We start from the raw sequence: 27,924 nt of genomic DNA, 5'->3' as shown, positions 1-27,924 counted from the left end.
CTCTGGAGTGATGGTTATTCTCTGGTTCATTTCAGGGTGTTTAGGTAGCTGCCTGCCGCCCTGGTTGTTGGCTCACACTGTCATGCCCATCATGGGAGACGTGTTTAAAACTGTCAGCCCTCAGAGGTTCCTGGGCTGCTCTATGACCTAGACCTGCAGAGCAGTGAGGTCTTTTTCTTGCCACCCAGACCCTTCAGGACAGGCAACTCTTCCCCTTTGGACCCTTGCCCAAGGTTCTTAGTGTTTCCCTGGGCTCTGTGTGTTACCTCCTCCTCTGACCTCTACCAACCAGATGCCCTGGCTTCCTCTTCCTGTTTTCCCCACTAAAATATCCGAGAACCTAGCCCTGTTTCCTTCTCACTGAGCAGCATTTCCTTCTCTGTCAGTGAAGGTACTGTATCTTGAAAGGGGAAGTGAGCATCAGCTCCAGAAAGCAAAGCCTTAGGCTGCTGGGGAAACACCATTCTAGCCTTCACCATCCGGCCACTGCAGTGTTTTCTAGGCTAAACGGCACAGGGTTTCTTTTTGTTTTTTGGGTTTTTGGTGGTTTTTTTTGGGGGGGGGTTGGGGGTTTTTTGGTGTTTTGTCTTTTTTTTGGTTTTGGTGGTTTTTTGTTTTTTTTTTGTTTTTTTTTTTTTTTTTGACACAGGGTCTCCCTGTAGCCCTAGCTGGCCTGGATTCACTATGGAGAGCAGGCTGGCCTCAAACTCACAGAGATCCAAGTGCTGGGATTAAAGGCATGCACCACCACGCCCGATGGCATCACAGCACAGTTTTTAATTCTTGAGTTTTAAGACTATATAGATAGGACTGGAGAAAGGGCTCAGCATTAAGGGTTTGGTTCCCAGAACCCACATGGTGGCTAACATCCACCTGCATCTCCAGTTTTGGGGGATCCAACACCCTCTTCTGGTCTCCTCAGGCATGCATGTGGTATACTTACATGAAGGAAGAACACTCATATAATGAAATAAAAACAAATGAAATCTTTTTTTTCTTGGTCTTTTTTTTGAGACAGGATTTCCCTGTAGCCCAGCTAGCCTTGAACTCTCAGCGATCTGCCTGCCTCTGTCTCCTGAGTGCTGGGACTAAAGGCGTGTGTCACCACACCCAGCCATGAAATCTTTTTAAAAATTTATGTGTATGGGTGTATTGCCTGCATGTATGTAAGTGCACCCTTGAGGTGCATTGCCCTTGGAGTCAGAAGAGAGTGTGTTAGCCACCATGTGGGTGCTGGGAATTGATCCTGGGTCTTCTGTAAGAAAGAGCAGCTGGTGCTCTTAACCGCTGAGCCATCTCTCCAGCCCCATAAATCTTTTTTTCTTTCTTTTTTTTTAAATTACAAGCCTTTAGTCCCAGCAGGGGGCAGGCAGATCTCTGTGAGTTCAAGACCAGTCTGGTCTACATAGTGAGTTCCAGGTCAGCTGGGGCTACAGGGAGACCCTGTCTCAAAAAAAAAAAAAAACTTTGCAATTTTTCAGGGCGCCTATGCTATGAAGAATGGCCTTTGGGACTGCCTGGGCCAAGACTCTTTGTTGAATGGAAAGCGGACCAATTCACTTGAAGCTAGTGGTGCCCACTTACCACTTATCCACCCCCTTCCAAAGTGACTTTCCTGATGTTCTGGGTGGGGTGACCTGCTGATGTTGCAGGCTGTGGTGATTGGGAGATGGGTTTGCCTGGCTTTATCCTCTCCTACTCTCTGAAATCCATCTGTTCTTCACAGACACAATCCCTTTACAAGCCTTTACCTACCCCAGAACCCATGGAGAAAGCAGAGCACCCGAGGCATTTCTGAACTGGAGAGAATATTGGTCCAGTTAGCCTCACTTGGCATTCCAGTTCTGCCCTCTGGGAATTTCATGTACTGCCTGCTTCTACCCTGACTCCCAGGAGACCCATGGAGTGGGCAGGTGGCTCTCCCCTTGCCTCAGAAGGGCTGGCAGCTGATGGCTTCTCAGCTAACATCAAGGCCACTGCCCAGTTCAACAAGCAGGCAGTGCCCACAATGAATATGTGGAGAGCAGCACTGGCCAGGCACAATGCAAAGGGTTACCTCCATACTGACCAAGCTACAGTTTTCAGACCAGTATTAGGTTCAGTTTTGCACTGTGTGTATCCACATTAAATACCATGAATGTTCAGCAGGGATGGCTGGGAGATGCCTAACCCTGCTGCTCTCCCTGTATGTAGTCACTTGGCCCCCTGCCTGGTGGGGGGAGGTGGCTGGGTGACCAGTGCAGGTTAGTGTCACATCATCTGTGACCCTCCATGGCAACAGGATTCCAAACAGGATTTCTGAGTCCCATAGGCTAGGAAACTGAGGGGCCCCTGAGTAGCAGCACCTTAACCTGCTTGCTCAACTCCAGTTCTTTGCATCCTGCCTCTCCAGTTGTCCCTACACCCCCGTCAGTGCTCCTGGCACCATCAGACAATTCCATACCCCTAAGAATCCAGACTAGCTAGTGGCCAATCACCTCTGCCCTTTCTCACAGGGTGATCTTGGGCAAGTCATTTGGCCTGTGCCTCAGGTTCCCCATATAAGAAACAGTAAATGCCTACCTGGAAGGGATTTTGTGGGAACAAAGTGCCTGGTATGAAATCACTGCCCATGGGGCTGCCCAGCCCAGATTCCTGCACCCACTGTTGCCCTGGCCTGAGACACCTGTCCCAAGTATCCTAGGCAAGGCTGGACCCCAACCTCCCTAGCCCCTCTGACCACCCCACCAAAAGGTGGCCCCTGATAGCTCACCCCTTCTCTGTGGAATCACTGATGTGCCTGGCATGGTTGGTGAATGGACAGTGTTGCCCCTTGACTAGCCCAATCAGGAGATTGTCAAGTGTGCCATTCTGGACACTGACCCCTGAAGGAGGCATTTGTAATGCCAGGTAGGACAGCCCCAGGTTGCTCCCAGGCCAGGGAAGCTGGTCTTTACCTTTGTCATGTGTGCACTAATGGAGGCTGGATAAGATGACCTTGCTGGGCATGGTGGTACACGCCTTTAAGCCCATTACTTGGGAGGCAGAGGCAGGCGGATCTCTCTGAGTTCAAGGCCAGCCTGGTCTACACTGCAAGTTCCTGGCCAGCTGGAGCTACGGGGAGACCCTGTCTCAAAAAAGACAAAAAGATAAACTTGCAAGATGCTAAGCTCCTCCACAAGACTCCATCTTTATTATCACCCACCTTTTGTGCGCTGGACCCTCCACTCAAGACCTGTTCATCTCAGCCGGGTCAGGTGAAGCCAACTTTCCCACCTAGTACTGAGGTAGGACCCAAAAATGTGCAGGTGCCCCCTATAACTGTGCCTGAGAGCTTGCCTGTCCTCAACCCCCCCCCCCCGCCACCCCAGTGACAGCCTGGCTCTGGGTACAGCCCTATCCTGTTTACCCACCCCCTCACAACCCACTTCTCCCTCTACCCCCTCCATTCAGCCCTTAAAAGAGGGTAAGTCCAGACCTGAAGCATTACATGGGGGCCACGTTTAAGAGAACACAATACTAAATTACCCTAACAGGTCAGTCAGTCCACAACTTACCAAGAGAAGTGGGACTGGGTTGCATCGTCCCTGCTACTAGCCCCTCCCAGGTAGAGCTTGACTTGAATTTCCTCCATGCCACCTCACCCCATGTGGCTTTGATCCTGCTGTTACTGCCATGGGCTGGCCTTCCCTTTGGGTCTAGCCCAAATTAAACACTGGGAACCTTGGGGTGCCCTCTGGCTGCTCCCTGCCATGGACTTGCTCCCCTGCTCATTCTTTTTTCTTCTTTAATTTTTTTATGTGTATATTGTCTGCATGTGTACAGGTGCACCCGTGTTGTGCAATGCTGGCAGAGGTCAGAAGGGGATGTCAGATCCCCTGGAATTGGAGTTACAGATAGGTTGTTAGCCACTGTGTGGGTGCTGGGAATCGAACCTGAGTTCTCTGCAAGGGCAGTCAGTGCTCCTAACTGCTGAGTCATCTCTTCAGCCCCCAACTGCCACTTATTCTCTGAGTCCTTGGGGTCTGGTGGGGCCAACATTGCACAGTCAGCTGAAGGGAGCTACAGCCATGTTTCCTCATCTGAAATGGGGACGACAATTGCACAGGCCAGGCCACACCAACAGGTAAAGAAGAGTCCCTTAGCAACCATTGGACACCTGTTACTTTACTTTGGAGAGCACAGAAAGGATGCTTGATGTGTGACCTCGGACTGAGGACCACAAGCTCCGTGCCTCTTCAGAGACAGTTGACTCTTCCTACTGTAGAAACTTCAGGCCCTGGTCCTGTGCCTGGCATGTACCACTAGGTATCAAGTATTCTCACAATACAATAACATCCAAAAGTTCAGCTCGGGCCTGTAGTCTGGCTGGAGTTCACTTTGGGGAAGGAGTGAGGCTTACAAAACAACCCATGGGGGAAGTTACACAGTTTAAGTAATCCTCCCCACCCCCATGCCAGTCACCTTTGGCGTTCCCACTGTGCACTGATCTTTTATGGAAGGACAGGACACAGGCCTCAGGAGTCCCCATGGAAAACAGCCTGATCTCATCAGGTATGGGGGCAAAGGGGAGCCTGGAGATAGGGCTGTACAGGAATGGCGGGGCCAGGTGTGCCAATCTGGGCCACCTGGAGCACGGAGTGAACATCTGTAAGCCATGCTGGTGTTTGGAGCCAGTAGACTACAAAACAGCTACAGGCACAATTGTCCAGGCCAGTTTCCCCTGGGATCCAAGATGAAGGAGCCCTGGCACACTGGTAGACATCTAAGGCCTGATGTATGGTGCCCACCACCTCAGCATGATCCAAGATGGGCCCGGCCCATCCTTACAGTTGTTAGCTGCCATGCGGGTGCTGGGATTCGAACCCGGGTCTGTTGGTCTTCCCATGAGCCTCCCTCCTTCCCTGCTCTCCAGGCTTTTAGTGGGGCATCCTTCGGTGGTCACCACACAGGAGACACCCCAAGTTGTCAAGCTCTTTACTGGCAGTTTTAAGACACCCAGGCCCGGCTCTGCCAGTGTGAAAGGGTGCCAGGTCGCTGGTGATGGGCTCAGGTGGGCGCAGGTACACCAGGCACAGAGGCGGCGTCCGAATTCTGGTCCCGAATACTGCCAGGTCAATGCCATGGTCATTAAGAGCGGCAGCTGCGGGCAGGACGCCCGGCACAACTCATGCGGGGGTGGCAGCCCACCAAGCTGGCCGGCTTCGGCCGGGGCCGGCGTGGCTCAGGAGGCCTCAGGCGAGCAGGGAGGGGCACAGGGCAGGGATAAAGGTCTGGCGGCCAGGCGAGGAGGGGGATGTGAAGGTGGCGTCCCGGCTGTGGGGAAAGCAAAGCCCAAACCTTCCGCTCCCGCCCCTTCTCTGGCTTTTGCCCGGCTTCCCTTTTGCCTTTTCCCTTCTGCCCTCCTTCCCTTTCTGCAGCGGCTCCCCGCCCCCACTCGCCCTATATTACCTCCACCTCTGCCCCACTTCCCTCCCCTCTTGTGCTGCCACACCGCTCTCCCAGCCCCCCTTCCGCCCCGCCTCCCTGTCTACCCAGCCACCTCCTCCTCTTCCCCTCCTCCCTCGGCCCCTCTTCCTCCTCCTCCTCCTCTCTCCCTCCTCCCTCTCTGCCCCGCCTTCTTCCTCTGTACGCCGCCTCCTCCTCCTTCTGCGCCCGCCCCAGGCCCCGACTGTAGACGCCTGTGCGCGTCGCGGGTTCAGTGTCCATCTGGCAGCCACTGCCCGGTCCAGCCCACATGCTCCGTGGCGCATGCGTAGTGCGCGCACTTGCGCACTGGTAGCCGCGGCGCAGTGCTGCTTGGCGGCGCCGGCGCCGGGAAGGAGCGGCCATGGGCGGGCAGACGGCGGGGTCGCCGCGGGCCAGGTAGCAGAGGGGCGGCGGGCCCGTGGCCTTAACCCGGCATGTAGACGGCCAGCGCGCGGCAGCGGACGGTGAGTGCTGGGCTGAGTCGTCATCCTCCCGGCGTCACTCGCCGCCTGGGCCCGCGGAGGGCTGGGCACCCCGCCGGCCCTGCCCACCTGCTCGCGGTGGACGACGGAGGGCCTGGCGGTCCACCATCCATCCGAATGTGGCGTGGGCTGCGGCCAGGGAACGGGCCTGGGGACAGTCTGGGGGTCCAGCACGGGGACAAGCCTGGGGGACAGTCTGAGGGTCCCGCATGGGGACAGCCCTGGGGATAGTCTGAGGATCCAGCATGAGGATGGGAGGCCTGGGGGACAGGTCTGGGAGTCCAGCACTGGGATGGGACTAGGGGGACAGGTCTTAGGGTCTGGCACTGAGGATAGGCCTGGGGAGCCCACTGGTTATCCTCCCCCTAGGCTGTTCTGGCCCTGGCTTGTTCAGTCCAGGGCACCACTGCTGTCTCAGCCAGGAGAGGCCTTAACATAACGAAAACTCAGAAGCCCAAAGCTAATGGAAGGGAGTGAGTTACTGTTCTATAAAGCAGTCTGGGTGTGGAGTTCTCTAAAATCACATTTTAAACCTAGTACCCAGTACTTGCCAGAAAATTCCAAAGTCCTTAACAGTCCGTGTTCGTAGGGGCAGTGGCCTCTCATGACCCAGTTGTGGCACCCACAGGCCGTGGTTGGGTCTTGTGTTCTGGCAGCTTTCTTAGTTGTGGGAACAATCTCTGGGACTGACAGTCTCCCTTAGCCAAGAACCCGCCTCCCTCCCCAGCTCCCTCCCCAAGCAATGGGCTTTCTTCTGGCTGGGATTCTGAGTAGCAAGTTATTTTTCCTTTCCTGTTTTGGAACCGGCTCAGTTTTAGTTCAAAACTTTTTCATTCTTCCTGGCTCTTGAGAGGAATGCTTTCCAGAGCTACATTCATTTGTCCCCGTGGCGCTGCTGGCTTTCAGAGGCGGATGCTAGCCTACTTGACTTACTGATTTTAGCATCTTGTAGGATGACACACTTCAGAGACCCCCTCCCCCCACCCCAAATATTATCCTCCTGAACCCCTCCAGCCCTTAGAACTTCTTCCTGTAGCTTTTGTCCCCAGCAGTCACCTCCCCGTGACTATTGCACCCCACCTTGGTCTCTAGGACAGTGACAGGTGTTGTGCACTGCCTAACCAGGCAGCTTCTTGGAGGTAGCATCTCAAGGTTTCTGCTTTTACTCCTTTGTGGATTTATGTTGCTAAAAAAATTGTCAGGGTTGCTGTTTTGTTCATTTCATGTCTTTTGTTTGATATGCTACAGATCCAACCCAGGACCTCAGACATGATCAACAGGTGCTGTTCTGCTAAGCCACAGCCTCCCAACACCCAGGGTTGAGGTAGCTAACAGATAAGACAGCAGTGCTTGGGATTAAGTTATTTAGCACTCTTAAGCTTTGCTTGAAGAGTGGAGAGAAGCAGATGGCTTGCTCTTCCTTCCTTCCTCCCTCCCTTTTTCCTTTTTAAAAATATTTATATTGTGTGTCTGTGTTTATGACTTCCAAGATTTGGTTCTCTCCTCCCACTCTGTGGATTCCAGGGATCAAACTCAGGTCATCAGGATTGGCAGCAAGTGCCTTTATCTGCACAGCCATTTCACTGGTCCTTTTTTTTTCCTTTTTTGAGAGAGGGTCCCAAGCTGACTTTTAAATTCCCTATATAGCCAAGGATGACTTTAAACTTTTGATCCTCCAGTATCGGCCTCCATGCTGGGATTATAGGCATGAACCACCACATCCAGTTTTGTTTTATGTGAATGCTGGGAATCAAACCCAGGGCTTTGTGCATGCTGGGCAAGCAAGCACTCTACCAACTGAGCTATGTCCCCAGGCCCCAGGAGATTTCATGCTTCAAAATTTTAAATTTTTTTATTTACGTATATGTGTGTATGTCTGTGGGTAGGTGTCATGACATGTGAATGTAATGCTTGTGGAGGGAGGAGAAGGGTGACAGATCCCCTGGAACTGTAGTTGTGAGCCACCCAACATGGGTGCTGGGAATCACACCCTGGTACTCTGCAAGGGCAGTACGTGCTCTTAACTACTGAGCCATCGTCCCTCCAGGCCCCCAGGTGTTTATTTTTAAGGGAATGGGCTTACCCACAGCTTTTATCACTTCAGATGTTTGAAGGGCAAGAGGGTGGCCTGTGCCTCCCCTTTCAAGTTAGCAATCACTACATGGTTCTAACCGTCCTGGATAAGTGTCTCTTAGAACCCCAGGAAGCCATGCCTGTTGACAGAACTTTTGCAAATGAACAGCAGTAACACAGATGGACATCCAGGCCTTTTGTTCAGTCTCAGTTCTGGACAGATGGCCATGTGCCAATTAGGCTTCTCGGGGCTCCATAAAAACCCAAAAGGGCAGGATTTGGAAAACTTACAAGTAGCTAAAGACATGGAGGCTCATGAAGGGCCGTGCCCAGGCTGGGCAGCAAAGCTTAGTACCCTTCCCATTCCTGACCCTGTGGCCCACTGCATCTGTACTCTTTGTCATAAACCAGCAGGTGTGTTCCCTGGGCTTTGTGAACCACTCTAACAGTGGAATCCAAAGAGGGGGTTATGGTTTACAGCCCATTATTCAGAAGCACAGGATGGTACATCCTAGGACTTGTGATGGGTACTAAGCCTTCAACCTGGGATAATGGAGGTGCTTAGGCAAGCTCCTAGGTTTGAATCCTGAATCCTCCCCATTCTCCCCCACCCCTCAAAAGGGGCCTGGGGTTATAGCTCAGTAGGTAGAATATTTGCCTAGCTTGCATGAGACCTTGGATTCAGTCCCCAGGCCTGTGCTCCTTCAGCTGTCTGCCTGGTATCCCTGGTAACCCTGCACCTTTTTCCCTGGCCTGGGAAGAGATGCGCTTGTACCTAGGAACAGTGTGTGTTGTATGTGACTTGTCATCTTTTCCTTCATTAACTCCCTCTAGGAACCTATTTGTTTCAGTGTTTCATGGTTATTGTAATATTTTAACCTTTCATGTTACAACTTAGCTAATTGGGTCCTTTAAGCTGGCTTTGCCCTTTTTTGGAGACAGCTTGTTCTAAGCCCGGAATGGGCACTTGGCAGAGCTTCAAGAAGCCAAAGTTATGTTGAGTAAGGAAGAGCTTTAGAAACCAAATCTAGGACTGGGGAGTAGCTCAGTTGGTAAAATACTTGCCAGGCAAACACGAGACCTCAGTGTTCTATCCCCAAAACCTACATAAAAAGGTAGGTGTGGCATACATTTGTAATCCCAGCACTGGGAAGATAGGTGGATCCGTGAAGCTCACTGGCCAGCCAGCCTGGCCAGCCTGTTAAACTGTTCTCATACTTTTAAAATTCTGAATTCCTGGGCCTGGAGAGATGGCTCAGCAGTTAAGAGCGCTGGTTGTTCTTGTAAAGGACCCAGGTTCAGTTCCCAGCACCCACATGGTACCTAGCAACATCTGTAACTCCACTGCCAGGAGATCCAGTGCTCTCTTCTGGCCTCTGCAGGTACTGCACAACATGGGTGCATTTACATAGTGCAGGCAAACTGCTCATACACATAAAATAAAAATAAATAATTTTTTAAAAATCCTGAATCCCGATTTCACGCTAACATTACCAGATTCCTTTTTGTTTCAGCAAATATACTTCAGGGCCGGGTGTGGTGGCACACGCCTTTAATCCCAGTGCTTGGGAGGCAGAGGCAGGTGGATCTCTGTGAGTTCAAGGCCAGCCTGGTCTACATAGTGAGTGCCAGGACAGCTGGGGCTACAGGGAGACCCTGTCTCAAAAAGACCAAAAAAAAAAAAAAAAAAAGACCAAAAACAGGGAGCTGGTATCTCCACACAACACACAGATACAAATGAGGGGTCTGTTTCTGGATGGTCTCTTCTGTTTTTTGGTACTGGAATTGAGCCTGGTCAGCATTCTAACACTGAGCTGTATCCCCAACCACTTTATTACTTTGAGACAGAGTTTTGCTAGGTTGCCCAGGCAGGTCTTTAACCTGTGATTTCCTACCTCAGCCTCTCAAGTAGCTAGAATTACAGGCTTGTGCTGCTCTTGGCTGTTCTGGTTTTGTTTGTTTGCTTTTTAAGAGAAAAATTTGGTATGTATGTAGACCTGGCTGGCTTCAAGTTTACAGTGATCCTTCTGCCAAACCCTTCCTCTGATCCATTTGATTTAGGTGGGACATAGAAACTGGTGTTTGTATGATTGTAAAATAGAGCCAGGGTGAGAACCACAGCAGCTATTCCCTGAACCCCTCACTTTTGACCTTAACATGGGGCCTAAGGCTTGTCCATTCTAGTGGGCTTTCCTCTGATGTGAAGTCTCTTCAGTGAGCAGCAGGGTGAAGTGGTAAATAAGGAGAGGGAGCACAGAACCAAACACTCCTTCCCACCAGAGAAGAGTCAGTGCAGGGTGAAGCAGCACTGTGGTCCAGATGCTTCACCTTTTTCCCGTTGGTACTGGGGAATGACCCCAGGGCCTCACTCTAGCTAGCAGGTGCCCTACCACTGAGATGCACTCCCAGCTCTTTTATGAGACAATCTCTTTAAGTTACCCAAACGGGCCCACTGAATGCTTGAAGTATATTGGAGCCCTAACAACCACTGTGGCTGTATTTGAAGACAGGCCTTTGAGGAAGTGATTAAGATTGAAGTGAGTCACAGGGTGTGGCCCTGGTGATCATTGGTGCCTTTATAAGAGATGCCAGAGGTCTCCCCTCCCCCCTCGGGCCTGCCCACCACAAGCACAAAGGGAGGTACAGACAAATAGGGCTCTCTCCCAGTGAGTGCCTGGTAACTTGGACTTCGGCCTCCTGGACTGTGAGGACATAACTGTCCTCCACTGAACCATCCCGTCACTGCTGTTCATTCCCAGGAAATCCATCTCAGTTCCAGGGGGGCACCAAATAGGCTTTGGCTTCAGTTTGCCTGGCCTCACGGTCTGGCTGTTCCTCATGTGGAGCTGTTCTGGAGAAAGTTAAAAACTCCCAAGTGGATGGAGCTGTTTCCTGTTTCTACTTTGTCTTTTTTTGGTTTTATTGATCTATGGTCAGGACCATGTACCTTCACATTTGGAATTTGACGTTTTCTTGGGGATTAGTCCACCTCGGTTCTGACGAGCAGTTCATTGGCACCAGGCTGAATCTGTGGACTGTGGGTATACCTGTCTTCCACTTCTCAGGGTGGGATGGGATGCATGCCTCAGTGTTTCTCCTCTCATGTGCTGTTCTCTACACCGTGACTTTCCCTGTTTTTGATCTTACCTGTTTGGCCCCTAGGGCTGCCTCCTGGTACGCTTTGCCCACCCCTTCCAGGACAACCCTTTTGTCTGGTTTGTGATGGAAATGCCACACCTCTGGCTCAGTTATTTTGTCCTTACTCTACACTCTGTAGCAACAGTTCAGAATTGGTTCAGAAACACCCGTGAGTGCCAAGGGGGAGGCTCCACCTGGCTGCGTGCACTTAGCTAGAACTGGGGAAAATAACCACTGAGAGATCCTGCATTCCTAGATATGTTTGGTGTGAAAAAGCCTTATTTCCAAATAACTTTGGAAAATGGAAACTCAGCATTTTTTTCCTGTCCCATGTGACTTTTCCTGGGAAGTCTCTTTCTGTTCACTCAGAAAGAGCATTGGCAATGATCCCACCCAAGCCCAGTGTGGAGAAGCAGCAAGTTTGTTAGAGTTACTTACAGGAGGTGGGGTGACTTGGGAGCTGCCTCACTGCAGTCTCCTCTTCCCAGCCTAGTCTCTGCCTAGAAAGCCTTGGGGCAGGGCCATGAGCCTTCCCCTCCCTCCACAGGGAATGTTAATAGGCCAGTGTCTTGAAGGTCTTGTGAGAGCCTTGTGCTGGTGATGGCAGCTGCTATGACGCAGGCCAGCAGGGGTCACACCCAGCGTTCCGCTTTGTGAACTGAATGTGTGCTTCCACGGTCTCACGTACATGTGAGCGTGTGCTTCCACGGTCTCACGTACATGTGAGCGTGTGCTTCCACGGTCTCACGTACATGTGAGCGTGTGCTTCCATGGCCTCACGTACATGTGAGCGTGCGCTTCCACGGTCTCACGTACATGCGAGCGTGTGCTTCCACGGTCTCTCGTACATGTGAGCGTGTGCTTCCATGGCCTCACGTACATGTGAGCGTGTGCTTCCACGGTCTCACGTACATGTGAGCGTGTGCTTCCACGGTCTCACGTACATGTGAGCGTGTGCTTCCATGGCCTCACGTACATGTGAGCGTGCGCTTCCACGGTCTCACGTACATGCGAGCGTGTGCTTCCACGGTCTCTCGTACATGTGAGCGTGTGCTTCCATGGCCTCACGTACATGTGAGCGTGTGCTTCCACGGTCTCACGTACATGTGAGCGTGTGCTTCCACGGTCTCACGTACATGTGAGCGTGTGCTTCCACGGTCTCACGTACATGTGAGCGTGTGCTTTCACGGTCTCACGTACATGTGAGCGTGTGCTTCCACGGTCTCACGTACATTGATTTTTTTTTTAATAAAGGCATCGGCATTTTTCTCATTTATCGATTATGGAAATGGAACGAGAAAAGATGAACGTGAGTAAGGAGTTGAGTCCTGACTCAGCCTCGTACCACTGCTCAGCGTGTCATGGGGATGAGACCTGGAACTACAGTTACCCCATCCGGGGCCGGGCAAAGTCTCGGAGCCTGTCAGCCTCGCCTGCCCTGAGCAGCACCAAGGAGTTCAGGTAGGACCAGGAAGGATGCCGTGCTGGGTCTGTTCAGATCCTCCAACACAAGACACAGCTTGTATCAGTGCAGATCAGCAGTGCTTCGTTTGAGTCTTGCCCAGAGGATGGGGCTAGGCACTTCCCAAGTGGTACTGACCTGAGAGGAGGGATCAAGCCTGCCCACCAGACTCCTGCGGGGCACATATTCTCAACTGGTGTGTGCCAGATGCAGAACATGCCATGTTCTCCTTTCTGCCTCAGCACAGACTAGCCAAGCCCGTGCTGACCTGGGATGAACTGATGAGAAATCATGGTATTGCTCACTAAAAGACAGGAGGGATGGTGGAACAGGGGTGCTGGTGTGCCCTGGAGCCCTCAGATCGTCATGTGTAAGACATGGGGTCTCAGGTGCGGGGTGTGGGGCACTGCCTTCCCTAATTGCCAAGGCACCTGTGGAGGAACACTGCCCATGGAGCAGTGCTAAAGCCTCAAGGGAAGGTCACCTGACAAGCACAGGATGCTCCAGACATCAGGGAGTGTTCTCCTTCCTGGTGACAGTAACTGTTAAATTTTAGATAGATGCCTGGCAGAGTCTAGCATTGACTCTGAAATAAGGGTCACACCTGTGAAATGCAAAGACAGACTTTCTGGTGAAAAGCCATTTTAAAAGCACATGGTCTTAGGCTGGAGAGATGGCTTAGCTCTTGCAGAGGATCCAGGTTCAATTCCCAGCACCTACATGGCCAGCTAACAGCCATCTGTAACTCCAGTTCTAGGGGATGCACATAGTTAGTGCACTTTCATACTTGCAAGCAAAACACTCATACACATAAAATTAAAATCTTCCCCAAAGCCGGGCGGTGGCTCACACCTTTAATCCCAGCACTGGGAGGCAGAGGCAGGCAGATCTCTGTGAGTTCAAGGCCAGCCTGGTCTACATAGTGAGTTCCAGGACAGCTGCGGCTACAGGGAGGCCCTGTCTCAAAAAAAGACCAAAAAATAAAAATAAAAATAAAAAAATCTTTTCCCCCAAAAAGTGCCAGGTGTTGTGTTACATGCCTTTAATCCCAGGAGAGCCAGGCATATTGCTGTGAGCACAAGGCCAGTGTGGTCTATTTAGCAAGTTTCAGGCTAGCTGGGGCTACAGGGAGACCCTGTCTCAAACAGACAAAAAGCACACAGTCTTTTCTGTGAGGTAGAGTGACCTGCAGAGCCCCCCCAGTGGTGGCATGGAGGGACGGGGGCCTGCCGCACGTTCTGTGTGTGAAATTCTGTGAGAGGTATCGGTAGCACCTTCCCCCTGGGTACACAGCCAGTCAAAGTGGCCTCTACTACCTATGCCCTCACCCCATATTTGTTCCCCATCATGCCAGCACAGAGACTGTGGCTCTGGGCAGAATTGCCTCTGAGTTTGTGGTTATGCGTTTTGGCATAACACATTATTTCTGTTCCAGGGACAATGAACTCGTAAGAGTGGCCATAGGTCAGGGGCAGTCTCTATAGTGGGTGGCAGATGCCATGGGGTGATGTGGGGATGAGCGAGTTTTCCCATGCAGCCTCTCCTTTAAGGATAGGTGTAATGTCAGTGCTCACAGCCTTGTCTTCTGAAAGCCCTAAACCCCTTGTCTACTAGCCTTTAACTTCCACAGACGTTCTGTATAACTTTCTAAAGGCTTATGTTGACAACCCAGGCATGGTACTCATACTTGTAATCTCAGCACTCAACAGGTTGAGGCAGGAAGATCACAAATGTAAGGCCAGCCTTGTCTCCAAAAATAAAAGAAAGAAAAGGTAAAACCTAGGGCTGGGAGAGATGGCTCAGTGGTTAAGAGCACTAGCTGCTCCTGCAGAGGACCTGGGTTTGATTCCCAGCACCCACATGGCAGCTAACAACCATCTGTAACTCCAGTTCCAGGGGATCCAGTGCCCTTTTCTGACCTCAGTGGGTATTACTACCCCCCCATAGATAAATAAGCTGTTTTTAAAAAAGAAAAAGAAAAGGGAAAACCTTATGGAAATAAATCTAGCACATGTTTTGTCCAGAAAGGCCTGCAGCACCCGGATGCCCCCTCCAGTACTGTCAACGGTCCAGTCTGGCCAGGCTCCATGACCCTGGACACTGCCCGTCCCCCAGGAGGCAGGGCGGTCTTTCATCTGCGTCATCAGAGTCTAAAGGTTTTGTGGGGCTGGGAGATAGGCGGCTAAAGGGAAAAGCCTGTAGGCTGCTTGCTGGCCTCTCTACTATGAAGAGTCAGTGAGGCCCAAGTAGAACATCGAAAGAGGAGCAGTCACAGTACTGTCTTGGCCTTTGCAGGAGACACTGAACCCCCGAGAAGTGTGGGGAGCTCTGACGCCTCTGTTCTTGGCAGAGGCAGGCTGCAACGAGCCCTATATTTGGATGATCAACTAGCTGGGTCACTTTTCAGGAGGTGGGAAGGCTGGGCTGCTCAATTAGTATCTGTGGTAAGGATACATGTGCTCCAGAGTAAACATTTCTGCCAGAATGTTCATCTAGATTATTCAGGGTGTTGCTAGGTCTTGACTCCCGATTATAGGCCCATAGACCTGCCGAGAGGTACTGCCTTGGGTCCTGGGCTTGTGCCAGGCTGGTATTTTCCTGGCTCTTACTAGGCCTACACCCTTGCAGGTCTAGGATCAGTGTCCGAGGGAGTGTGTCCAGGTTAGCTTCTGTGTCTCGTTGCTCCACAGGAACCTGGCAGCAGTAAGCCCAGCACAGCACCTGGACCAGGGCAGGATCTTCTGGACCTGCCACATGAATGCTGTGGATGATGGAGCCTTTTGGGTTTCTTGGAGTCTGGCAGGGCCTGACATAGTCTATGTCTGTCTTGCTGCCTGCTCCCTCCTACTCTGACACCAGCTCCCACTGTGTTCCACAGGAGGACGCGTTCTCTCCATGGGCCGTGCCCAGTGACCACGTTTGGACCAAAGGCCTGTGTACTGCAGAACCCCCAAACCATCATGTGAGTATACAAGACTTGGGGGTACATTCCTTGGGAGTGTGTGTTGTGGGATCACTGTTTGAGAGGTCTGAGGCTCAGAGCCAAGTGGGTATCTTTCCAAAATCTATGGTGTTTGGGGGCTCCTAGATGAGGTGTTCAGCTGGGCTTCCCCCGTGGCTTACAAAGACACATACCTTTTGGCATATACCTATAATCCCAGCACTCAGGAGGCTGAGGCAGGAGAATTGCTAGGAGTTCAGGCCAACCTGGTCTACAGAGTAAGATCTTATCTCGGACAAAACAAACAAACAAACAAACAAACCAAGGGAAAAGAGAAAGTGAGTTGGGAGCTGGGAGCTGTGGCCACATGGATGCCAGATTCCTCGGGACTGTGCCTAGCACCCCCTGCCCAGGCTGAGTGGGGTCAGTGTGAGATACTTGGTTGGTTGTTGTTTCCAACAGTGGGAATTTGAGGGTTCTGCATGCTATCCAAATACAGTAGCTCCTTTAATTGTTCCAGAAGTAGAAACATGAATTGGCTTTCTTTTTCAACCTGATTTTAGTTGCTTGAAAGATGCTCTTCATCTGTGCTTGGGCAGGGGGGGTTGCCATACTGGGGGTGGAACCCAGGCCTTGCACGTACCAGACAGGCACTCTGCCCCTGAGCCACACCCCACCCAGCATGCTCCTGGCAGCTCTGTTGCTAGCCAGAATGGTGCCCCAGAATACAAGTTCTTGAGAGCTCCATAGTTAGTTTCATCACGCTCTTACACCACTTCTCCGTCAGTCCAGATTGGAAGGGAAAATGTTTTCCAGTGTGTTCTGCACAGTGATCTAGCTGTGTTTTGTTGCAAGGGAGTAAAAATCCCTAAAGTGAATTGTTATCAGTGTATTGTGTTTGAAAATTTAGAATTGGGGGCTAGTGAGAGATGACTCAGAGGGCTGAGGTGCTTGCTGCCAGCCCTGACAGCCTGAGTTCAGTCTCCAGAACCACATGATCGAATGAGTGAACGTTGTCCTCTGACCTCCACACTCTCACTGAGGCACATGCACACATACACACGTACACATATGTGCATGCCACGTAATATGTTTTGAGAAGACAAGTTAGATTTCATCTCATCCTTTTTCACTTTCCACCTGTAATGCTCTCACTGCCCCTCCTCTAGAGACCTTTGCTGTTTGTGCATCTGGAGTCTGCCCCAGGGTCTCCCTTTATTCAAGGGTAGGCCATGTGAAAGGGCCACATGGTAGATGTGGCTGTTTGGGAGGTGTGGTTGACCTTGTTTAGGTAAAAAGATTAGCCTGAGTGTGTAAAACAAAGACATTCCCTGTTGCTTTTGTTTCATAGGTAGGTGTTGTCGGTGGATGGCTAGTGATGCATGGTGGGGCCAGGCCAGGACAGCTCTAATGTCCCTTCAAACCACACTTGCCCACGCTGCACACCACCATATTCTGGTCTGGATTAGAGATCTGAGCCAAGACTGTGACCCTCCAGCTACCTTTTAGGATGATGCAACATTGCCCATTCTGCCACTGCCAGGTCATCCAAAGAACTGCTTTGCAAACTGCAAGCTGTCAAATACAGTGCTAGTGTGAATTCCAGTATGTGCTGCTGTCATTACTCTGAGCCTTATGGCTAGAGTAATCCTAGTGGGAGTGCTTTTGAAGCAAAACTTCCAGTGCCTGTGTGTTCACAGAGCAGAACTATGGTCTGTGTGGCTGTTGCTGCCAGATGTGTGGCGAGGGATAAAGGGGGCCTGACATGTTCCCTGGTCCTTCTTCACACCTCCAGCAATCAGAGCTGCACCAGCCCCCCCAGGTGTCCCCTAACATCCTCTGCACCCTCAACTCTCTCACATGGCCCAGCCAGGCTCCCCACTACCCAGAGTCCTAGGCACTGTCCTGTCTCCTGCTCCTGGCCTGGTACACATGTGCCTGCACACCACCTTCTGGTGACTACTAGCCTCCTATTTTGCCCAGCAACTAGCTGCCTGCAGTCCATCCCTGCACTGCCTGATACTTGCCTCTCACTTAAGCCTATCCCACAATGTTTTAATTAACTACTTAGACTAGGGCACAGAGTGGCCTCCAAGCCATTCCCGGAGGTCAGGCAGCCCAGGTGGAAACCAGTGAAGCTGTGGGTCAGTGTCCAGGGCAGGCAACTTTCTCTGCTCTGCCTAGGACCATTTGCTCCAGGCTTTTGGGTACAGAGCCACATCACCCAGTGTATATATACGCACCTATACATTCCAATGAAGAGGCACATAACACGTATGTTACAGGGGTGAGGGCGCTGTACATTTCCCAAATACTAAAGACTGAGATGGGGTGGAGAGCTCATTGTGAGGGACTTTTACTGTGAAGGCTGTATTTTGTTTATTGGGATGTGTGAGACTGCCAACCGTTGACAGTTGTGGCTCAGCCGTCATGCATCCCTGGTTAGTGTGGCATGTCCTCAAAGATAGCCCTGGTGGCTCACAGTCCTGCTGGCTCCACACAGCACCCACAGCCTGGAAGGGCCTGCATCCCTCTGCAGATGACCCAACAGGAAGTTGAGGAACTGGTTTGTGGTCATGAGGAGGGCTTGGTGCCTAGCCTGAACAGAACAGCGCTGGTGGCATTTGCTGGGCCCAGCTGAGCTTTGGGGTTGAAAGAGTTATGGGCTGGGCTTGCCTGGAGCAACAGTGACACACAGGCAGGGCAGGCTGCTGGGTGCAGAGTTGGGGCTTAAAACTCAGGTGGGGCCACCCACGCTGCCAGGATCCTAGGCAAGTTCAGGGAGTGAACCTTCCACCTACCACCCTTTCACCTGCAGGTGGCCTGAGAAATCCACCCTGTGGGCGGGCCCAGCCAGTCCCACAGCTTGCCAGTTCCTATAGGGCCAGGATTTTGCAGGCCAGGAGCTGGCTAGGCATTCTTTGCTATTAGAAGTTACCCTAGCAGTTTTCCTTTTTAAAGTGGGTGATTAGGCAAAAAGGCCGTGTAGCCAGTGGGGTATCAACATTTTGTTTTATTTGATTTTCATAATTTTAGGAAGCACTTCTGCAGGAGCTTTGACAAGTCTTTGACGTTTACTTTCAATTTTGAGGTCTCAAAAATGAGGCGTAATGTAATGCACACTTGGGAGCATGATGGCAGGGCAGGGCTGTGCGTACAGCTTCCAGTCAAGCAACTCTGAGATGCTGGGGACACACCCACTGTCTCCTAGAAGGTAGAGACCTTCTCAGGAGCTGTGAGTGATACAGGCAGGTGGGGAGGCTCAGAGAGAAGGCCATGAGTGGTCCCTCCCCTTACAGAAATGGCCGGACCAGGTGAGTGCTGTGACCAGGGTTCTGCTGTCAGTGGCTTGTGTTACAGTTTTGAAAGTTGTTAGTGGATTGTCACTGCCAGGGCAAGGCCTGGCTTGGAGCAGATTTGTTTGTTTGTTTGTTTGTTTGTTTGAGGCCTGGCTGTTTGTTTGTTTGTTTGTTTGTTTGTTTGTTTGTTTTGGTCTTTTTGAGAAAGGGTCTCCCTGTAGCTTCAGCTGGCCTAGAACTTGCTATGTAGACCAGACTGGCCTCAAATTCACAGAGATCCACCTGCTTCTGCCTCCTCAGTGCTGGAATTAAAGGCGTGGGCCACTACTCTTGGCTGGTTATTATTTTTTAAATTATATTTGTGTGTTTTGCCTACATGTATGTAAGTGCACTCATGTCATGCAATATCTGTGGAGGCCAGAAGAGGGCATCAGGTCCCATGAAACTAGAGTTTTATGAACAGTTATCAGCCATCGTGTAGGTGCTAGAAACTGAACCCGGGTTCTCTGGCTCTGCAAGAGCAGCCAGTGCTCTTAACCACTGGGCTGTTTCTCAGCCACCAGAGCAGGTTTCTCAATTGGGGAAATTGTGCTGGACAGAACAATTTCTTTCTGATGGGAACATTCCTGTCACAGCTTCAGAAACTTGCCCTGGGGGCTTCGGAGGGCACTGCGGAGCACTAAGATGACCTAGTCCCATCTACCCTCCAGCAGCTGCTTGGATGGGAGCTATCTGAATGTGTCTCTGCTCAGCAGGCCCTGCCTTTGTAGAAGCAGTGCAGCACATACTGGGTCTGAGGTGTCTGACGGCTGGTGTATCTTGTACAGCTGGGTTAGAGGCTGCAGACCCGACAGGCTGGCGTCAGCTGAGTTTATGCAATGGCGTGCATAGCTGGGCCACACTCCATACATCAAGGAAGCACATGTCCTGAAGTCTCCTGGGTCTGGAAACAGTCCACAGTGGACCCCACAGCAGAGTCTTCAAACTCAGCTGTTCTGTCTCTGGGAAGCTGGTGTCTGTCCTCAGTGGGCCAGAGGAGCCAGCTTGGGCTGTGCACTCTGCTGTTCTTTGTTGTCTCCGTCCACCAGGGAGGGTCAGTAAGAACGGAACATAGCATGTATGGTCAGGCTCATGAAGGTGAGTGGAAGGTGCAGCTGCTGAGCAGGGTGCCCAAGGAGATGTGATCAGAGCCCTGTGGACAGTGGCTAACAGGGTGCGTCTTCAAGGTCTACCAGCTAAGGGCGGTTGCTCTGGACCTATCATGTTTCTGCCTCCAGGCTTCAGAGTGGCTGCCAGCCAGCCTTCATGGGGCCTGGAGCTGAATGCATGTGCACTTTAAGGTTGCGTGCCTCTTCCCAAGGGAACAATGGCTGCTGGTATGAGCCCTCCCTTCTTTTCAAAGGCACATCCAGGACCCTGCAAGCCAGCGGTTGACATGGAACAAATCTCCCAAGAGTGTGCTGGTCATCAAAAAGATCCGTGATGCCAGCCTGCTGCAGCCCTTCAAAGAACTCTGCATGTACCTCATGGAGGTAAGATGGGCAAGGTGGCGACCATCAGTATGCTGTGGGCGTGGTGTGTTTCCATGCAGGAACTGGAGGAGACTTATCCAGTACTGCAGAGTTGAGGACCCAGCAGGCCTCTACTCAGGTGTCTGAGACATTCTAAAAAACACCAGCCCACAGTGCTGGAGATTGAGAAACTCAAGGTGGAGGGGCTGCATCTGGCAAGAGCCTTGTATGTTGGGGGGGAGTTGAACTCACCCTTTTATTTATTTATTTATTTATTTATTTATTTTGGTCCTTTTGAGACAGGGTCTCCCTGTAGCCCCAGCTGGCCTGGATTTGCTGTGGAGACCAGACTGGCCTGGAACTCACAGAGATCCACCTGCCTCTGCCTCCTGAGTACTGGGATTAAATGCGTGCACCACCACGCCCGGCAAACTCACCCTTTTATAAGGAACCCACCCTATAGTAGTGAACCCACCCCAAGGTAACAGCATTGCTAGCTCCCAACACCTCCAGATACTCCACCTCCTAAATCCTGTTGCAGTGGCAATTAAACCTTACCTGAGTTTGGGAGGTATGTGAGTACCTTTCCTGTTACAAGTAACGTAGCTCCCAGTTGAGTAAATTTTAACCAAAAGAGATTTTTTGGCTTATTATTCTGGAGATGCAAATCCAGGGGCTGAGTCTGGTGACGGCTATCTTTCTAGCTGAGCCCCAAGGAATGGGACACATGGCAAGATATGGGTGTGTTCCTGTGGATACACAAATGTCTCTGGTCTTTCTCTCTTCCCATAAATCCACCAGGGTGCAGGGCTGGAGAGATGGCTCAGTGGTTAAGAACACTGACTGTCCTTGCAGAAGACCAGGTTCGAATCCCAGCACCCACATGGCAGCTAACAACTGTCTGTTAGTCCAGTCCCATGGGATCCGACAGCCTCTTCTGACCTCCGTGGGCATTGCACAACACTGGTGCACTTTCGTACATGCAGGCAATACACACATACACATAAAATAAACCCACAAGTGATGAGGCTCTACCCCAATGATTTTACTCCTTATCACCTTCCAGAGGCCCATCTCTGAGCACTACAGATTAAGTTACCACACTTTTTTATAAATACTTTTTTAAATTTTTTATTTATTATTTTTATTTTACGTGTATCCGTGTATTGCCTGCATGTAGGTAAGTGCACCCATGTCATGCAGTGCCCATGGGGGTCAGAAGAGACTGTCAGATCCCCTCGGACTGGTGTTACGGACAGTTGTTAGCTGCCATGTGGGTGCTGGGATTCGAACCCGGGTCTTCTGCAAGAACAACCAGTGTTCTTAACTACTGAGCCATCTCTCCAGCCCCTGCCACACTTTGTGTGTGTGTGTATGTGTGTGTGTGTGTGTTGCCTGCATATATGTAGTTGCACCACCTGCTTGTGATGCCAGTGGAGATCAGAAGAAGGCATTGGATCTCTTGGAACTGGAGTTAGGAATGATTATTAGCCACCATGTGGGTGCTGGGAACTGAAACCAGGTCCTCTGCAAAAGCAGCCAGTGCTCTTAACTGCTGAGTCATGAGTCATCTCTCCAAGCCCCAAGTTGCCACCTTCTTGACACCTCAGAATCCTATTGCCTTGTAGTACGTGACCTGGAGGACCCCTCAAAGCACGTCTAAGCCATAGCACTAGCTATCTAATACCAGAGCCACTGGGATCAGAAAACACCTGATTGGGAAGAGGCCTCTGTGGTGTGGAATGAGATGAGCGGAATAGAATGACCTGCTGGGCTAGGCTATGGGGCTCCCACGTTGCTTTCCTTCCAGGAAAACAGCATGATCGTGTATGTGGAAAAGAAAGTGCTGGAAGACCCTGCTATCGCAAGTGATGAAAAGTTTGGACCAGTGAAGAAGAAGTTCTGCACTTTCCGTGAAGGTGTGTTGTCTTGAGCTCCATCAACTGCTTTGCCAGCAGCGCCTCCAGCATTCTGCCTTGTTGGCATCTGCACGCTTGGGCGCTAGGGCTCTGTGTCCCAGCAGCTCCAGATTCTGTGTCTGCTTTCTAGATTATGACGACATTTCCAACCAGATAGACTTCATCATATGCCTGGGAGGCGACGGCACCCTGCTCTATGCCTCCTCGCTCTTCCAGGTGAGGCTGTGTTTTGGGGTGTTGAGATGTTGTGTGGGTACAACATGAGGAGGTGCTTTCAGAGTGTAAGCCCCTCCTCTTCATCACACAGCTTTATGTCAGAAGGCCACAGTCTCCTCAATGTTCTTACTCTGAAGAGATTGGATTTTTTTTTTTTTGTCAGTTTATTAGCAATAGAGCAGGTTTGCAAGTGATGCAAATGGCTCCTCTCCTGGGGTGCAGAGAGATGAGTGAACATGCTCTGTATCAAGGGCTGGTTGAGACAGGCAGATGAGCCCTGGTGGGGACACTGCGCCTGAGGGGTGACCACATACAAACAAGACAGTCTGGGGAAGAGCTAGCACTACAAGGCTAGGCTGGAGGCCAAAGTCCCTAGCAGCTGGGGCAGCAAGGAGACTTAGAGCCGCTCTGGTCTCACCCCCTGCTGACCCCAAGGTCCCCCATAGGTGAGATCCAGCCTATGGTGTGCTAGAGGCTCAGGCATGGAGGCCTGCAGAGAATGGCCTGTAAGTCTGGAAGTGGGCAGTGCGCATGGTAGAATGCCAGGGCAGGGCCCACCAACTGTGGTGGGGGTTGATCCTGGTAAGATACAATCCCTGCTCTGCAGCAGAAGTTGGTGTCCAAGGGGAACAAGCCACACATGTCTTGGGGCATTGGTTCCCACTCTGCCTCACTTGTATTTAGATGCTGCCTAAGCCATACCCACCCTCCTCCTTCATCTCCAGGTCTCTGCCGAGTCCCTCCACCTGCTAGGCTGCTGGCTGTGGTTTCACCACAGTCATAGCCTTGTGTGGTACTGGCCAATTCTTTTCTGTTCCCTGTGACCAGTGAGCCAGTCTGGTCTCATTACTTTTGTTTCTTTTTGGCCCTCCCCACTTCTTTATCCTTCCTCAGGGAGATGGCCACAACATGCCCTGTTCTGGGACATCTCCCACACCCCAGCAGGTCTTCCAACTCTGCCTGGCTCATGCCTAACCCTCCCAGGGTCCACAGCTGCTTACAGTTTGGTGGCTCCTTGGGTGACCCAGCGATGCTACCTGGTCTCCTCACCCACAGGGTAGTGTGCCTCCTGTCATGGCCTTCCACCTTGGCTCCCTGGGCTTCCTGACCCCGTTCAACTTTGAGAACTTCCAGTCCCAAGTGAACCAGGTGATAGAGGGTAAGTTGCAATGTTTGCAATATTCTAGATCCCACAAGCAGCACAGGGTTGCCCTCCTACTTGGTTGGGTTTTTTTTTTTTTTTTTTTTTTTTTTTTTTTTTTTTGTCTTTTTGAGACAGGGTCTCCCTATAGCCCCCAGCTGGCCTGGACTCACTCTGTAGACCAGGCTGGCCTCAAACTCACAGAGATCTGAGTGCCTGGCTTTGGTTGATTTTTTTGTTTTTTGGTCTTTTTGAGACAGGGTCTCCCTGTAGCCCCAGCTATCCTGGAACTCACAGAGATCTGCCTGCTTCTGCCTGTCCAGTGCTGGGATTAAAGGAGTGCGCCACCACGTCCGGCTAATATTTTTTATTTAATGATACAGTTTCAAGGTTTAGGGATTTCTAAATTTTGAGTGTTTCAAACACTTCTTACGAACATGGGAAGTCCAGCAACTCTGGGCTTCTCAGGACAGCTTTGGTGGAAGGCCACTGTTTTGGGAACAGAGAGGGGAAGGTTCCTGCTTCCTCAGGGGTGGCCCCAGCCTCCCTGAGATGGGCCCTGCTAACCACAGGGAATGCAGCTGTTATCCTGAGGAGCCGGCTGAAAGTCAGGGTGGTGAAGGAGCTCAGAGACAAGAAGACAACCGTCCACAATGGCCTTGGCAAGAACGGCATGGACACAGAGGGCGGGAAGCATGCCATGCAGTTCCAGGTCTGTAGACAGAGGGGATCAGGGTGGACTGAACTCAGGGCTCGGATCCCTGACACAAGGACAAGAAGCTTTTGGTGCCTCAAGTGCTGTGATCGCACTGGCCTTGACCTCGCTCCCTTAGTGCAGTGCCATGGCTTTGCCATCCCCTCCAGGTTTTGAACGAGGTGGTGATTGACAGAGGTCCCTCCTCATACCTGTCTAACGTGGATGTCTACCTGGATGGACACCTCATCACCACTGTGCAGGGCGATGGTAAGGCCCATGGCAAACCTGGGACCCCAAGAACTGGTTCCATATGGGTCTAAGAATGACACCTGCACCCTGTCTTTGCCAGGAGTGATCGTATCCACCCCGACGGGCAGCACAGCATATGCAGCCGCAGCCGGAGCCTCGATGGTCCACCCCAACGTGCCAGCCATCATGGTTACACCCATCTGTCCCCACTCGCTGTCATTCCGGCCCATCGTGGTCCCTGCAGGGGTCGAGCTGAAGGTCAGAGAAGTGCCCCTCTGTCTCCTCTGGTCTGTGTGTCTTTTGACCCTAGGCCAATAGAAAGTAGGTGCTGCTGCCTCAGCATCTGCCATCTCTACAGACCTCCCCAGCACCCTCAGATATGAGCCCTGCCTGTCAGGGGACCCAGGACCTGGGGCAGAAGAGCTTTGCATCTGTCTGTGGTTCCTGCTAGCACAGAGAACTGGCCAGCCCTCTATGCAGAGCTCTCAGCTGCAAGAGGTGGGAGTGGTCCATGTTGGGAAGGGATGGCTTAAGTGCCTCCATGTAAGGAAAGACCCCTGCCCAGGCATCTGCACAAAGCCTCTGTCCTGGCCTCCCAGTGCCCAGCCTCAGCCATGTTTTCTCCCAAGCTCTCCATCATAGACCACTCAGGTTAATCTGTCATTAGTATGAGTTCTAATCACCACACTTAACAGGAAGCAGCAGTTGTCCTTGCTGCAGCAAAGCGAGGCCAAAGCTGTGCATGCAGGACCTCTGGAGGACCCAGAGTAGGCTGGGGAATACCCCCTCACTGCCTAGGGCCTACTCTTGTTCCTGCTCTATCCCTTTAGATTATGCTGTCACCAGAAGCCAGAAACACCGCATGGGTATCTTTTGACGGACGGAAGAGGCAGGAAATCCGCCATGGAGACAGGTATGGAGCTGCAGGGTTGGGGCACGGGCTGACCGTGTCCTGCATCAGGTGGTGCCAGTTGCTAGTGGTTGGCTTATGACAAAGTGTGGTCATAGAGGTACAGTGGACTTTCAGCGAGGCCCTGGTCTTGTCAGGCACGCAGAGGCAGGGGTCCCAGCCTAGGCCTAGGGTAAGTCACCTCCAGCATGCCTGAAGGGGACAGGTTCACAGCTCTCAACCCACCCACTGCACAGTGCTCAGAGACCGCCAGCTGTGGGTCAGGCCGGCCCCAGCATATTCCTGGGCATATGGGTATTCTGCCCAGTGGCTAATTGGGGCCTCCCTGAGGACCTGGGATGGGCTAACAGAGCTAGTTATGTCTCTGGGCATCTACCAATCCTCATCCTGCCTCACCTGACCTCTGGACGTCAGAGATGTAGAACCAGGCTATCAGCACAGGGGGAGCAGGGCCACAGCTGTGGAACCTTAAGAGGGGCCTGGTCCAAAATGACTGCTTGCAGTCGGACAGGTCAAGGCCCTGGGAAGGGGTCTTGGCCTAGGGAGAGCAATTCGGTTTTGGGGAAGGTGCCGGGTTCACTTGGATATGTTTCTCTTTCCCTCCAAAGCATCAGCATCACCACCTCCTGCTACCCGCTGCCCTCTATCTGTGTGCGTGACCCTGTGAGTGACTGGTTTGAGAGCCTCGCCCAGTGTCTGCACTGGAATGTTCGGAAGAAGCAAGCTCACTTCCCAGAAGACGAGGATGAGAATGAGGATGAGGAGGACAGCTAGACCACACTTGCCAGGCTTGCCTAAGCCCTTGGGGGAGCCTTTCTGCTCCTGCTTTCCAGATGGCCCTCTGGCTGACCTGGCCTTGACAAGCCACATGCTGTCCAGACTGCTGCATCCTTACCTGCCTTGCAGGGAGAGCCTGGTTCTGCCTTTTTGCAGAACAGATCAGCTTTTTGATGTTTTTAAATCTTTCTTTTTCATTTCTAAAGAAGCAAAGTAAGAACTGGGCTGGGCATCCTGTACATCCCTGGTGGACCCGTCAAGATCCCAGGTCAGGAACTTCTAAAAATCAGTCCTTTGGAATTCTGAGGGTCAGAATGAATTAATCTGCCCTTTGATACTGAAATAAATGTCTCGGCCAAAAATCTTCCTTTAGCTGCAATGCTTTCCCCAGGGCGTATACTTTTTTTCTCTGCAATTCTTGGGGTCACCTGGTGGTTTTACTGGGGGTCAAGGCAGGCTTGCTTTGCTGGTTTCTGGAGATGTCCAGGTGCCTTGGTCTAGCCCAAAGCCTCCAGCTCCTCTTCCAGAGCAGTCAGAGGCAACCTGGCCTGGCCAACCCACATTCCACACACAGCAGGGCAGCAGCCCCTGGGACATTTTAAATCCTGTGTATACTTTTTAGAGATTATTTTAAACTTTCAGAAGTGCTTATGTACATATTTTCTTGTACACACTTTGTGAAGATTTAGAGGGACTGCCTGTTGTCCAGTGTTTACATTGTGTCCAGCCTGGTACAGACAGTCCAGGGCAGGGCTCTGGGCTTCCACTCTCTTGTTATACAGTGGCCACATGGACTTTGAGAACAACTCACTACTGACGCCAGGCCTGTGGGCCTGCACTTCTTCCACAAGAGTTAGGTTTGCAGCTAAGCAGCAGCTACACAGAGACCTGTATGCACCAGCTACATGTAACACAATTGCAGGTGGCACACAGGCCCTGGAACTGGCATGGAGTTTGGTCAGCCCAGGCCCTGCGTGGTCCTCCATGAAGGGTCTCAGGTATCTGCTTTGAGTTTAGATTAGCAGGAGCACAAAGGGAGGACTGCCCATTATTGGACTGACTTCCAGAGAGAAGGGCCTATGGGCTACTGGAGAGCTGGCCACCCTAAGCCGCCTTCTGCCTGTTAGTGTCAGGACCCACCATCTCTTTGGGCCCTGGTTGACACCTTAGCACCTGTGGAGCCCTGAGTGTGGTCTGGCTTCAGTGTGTGGCTTGTCCCCAAGGTCTGTGCTGTTCATGCATGACTGTGAGCCTAGCAGAGCCCTGCTGTGATCCAGAGAAGAGCAGGGTCTGGAGCTGGGTCATGTGTCTAAAAAGCAAGTATTGACAGGTCCTGAAGCAGCTGGTGGCAGACTGACCTGGAACACATGGGCGTTTTGACGTAAAATCTTGATGTTTCACATTGTTAATAAATTGTTGATAAAGGCCTTACTACTATTTTCAGATCCTTTCAATAAACTTGTTTTAAAAAAGTTGGGTTACGTAGCAGCTTTCTTCCGGCTCTTTGGAGACTCAAAGACATTCCACATGGCCCTGGATTGGCCAGATGCCCTCTTCAAAGGGATACAGCATGGTGTCTGAGGAGCTGGGGGCACAGCCCAGTCTGTAGAGCTGGGAAAGAAAGGTGGTGACTGAAGCCAAGGCCCACAGCTATGCCACCT

The 27,924-nt window shown here is 51.7% G+C and overlaps 1 protein-coding gene across 1 annotated transcript; it reads left to right on the top strand.

Annotated features, from left to right (window-relative positions):
* The first annotated feature begins 5,741 nt into the window (after positions 1 to 5,741).
* On the top strand, positions 5,742 to 27,568 carry Nadk (NAD kinase). Its single transcript, XM_008852622.3, has 12 exons — positions 5,742 to 5,912; positions 12,396 to 12,602; positions 15,482 to 15,565; positions 20,246 to 20,375; positions 22,165 to 22,273; positions 22,404 to 22,489; positions 23,546 to 23,648; positions 24,203 to 24,342; positions 24,495 to 24,594; positions 24,677 to 24,834; positions 25,407 to 25,489; positions 26,095 to 27,568. The coding sequence occupies exons 2-12, from the start codon at positions 12,424 to 12,426 to the stop codon at positions 26,258 to 26,260; spliced, it is 1,338 nt and encodes a 445-aa protein (XP_008850844.1). The 5' UTR covers positions 5,742 to 5,912; positions 12,396 to 12,423; the 3' UTR covers positions 26,261 to 27,568.
* Positions 27,569 to 27,924: the final 356 nt, after the last annotated feature.

This window comes from Nannospalax galili, unplaced genomic scaffold, assembly GCF_000622305.1.
Source record: "Nannospalax galili isolate Female #2095 unplaced genomic scaffold, S.galili_v1.0 scaffold806, whole genome shotgun sequence".
Lineage (NCBI taxonomy): Eukaryota > Metazoa > Chordata > Mammalia > Rodentia > Spalacidae > Nannospalax > Nannospalax galili.
This window is presented reverse-complemented; position numbering and strand designations above follow the sequence as displayed.

Bases quoted from the DNA above. Each gene is read 5' to 3' on its own strand.
- Nadk (XM_008852622.3), top strand. From the start codon at position 12,424: ATGGAAATGGAACGAGAAAAGATGAACGTGAGTAAGGAGTTGAGTCCT. The intron at 15,566-20,245 runs GTGAGTATACAA...TTCTTTTCAAAG, and splicing joins CAGAACCCCCAAACCATCAT to GCACATCCAGGACCCTGCAA. The intron at 20,376-22,164 runs GTAAGATGGGCA...CTTTCCTTCCAG, and splicing joins TCTGCATGTACCTCATGGAG to GAAAACAGCATGATCGTGTA.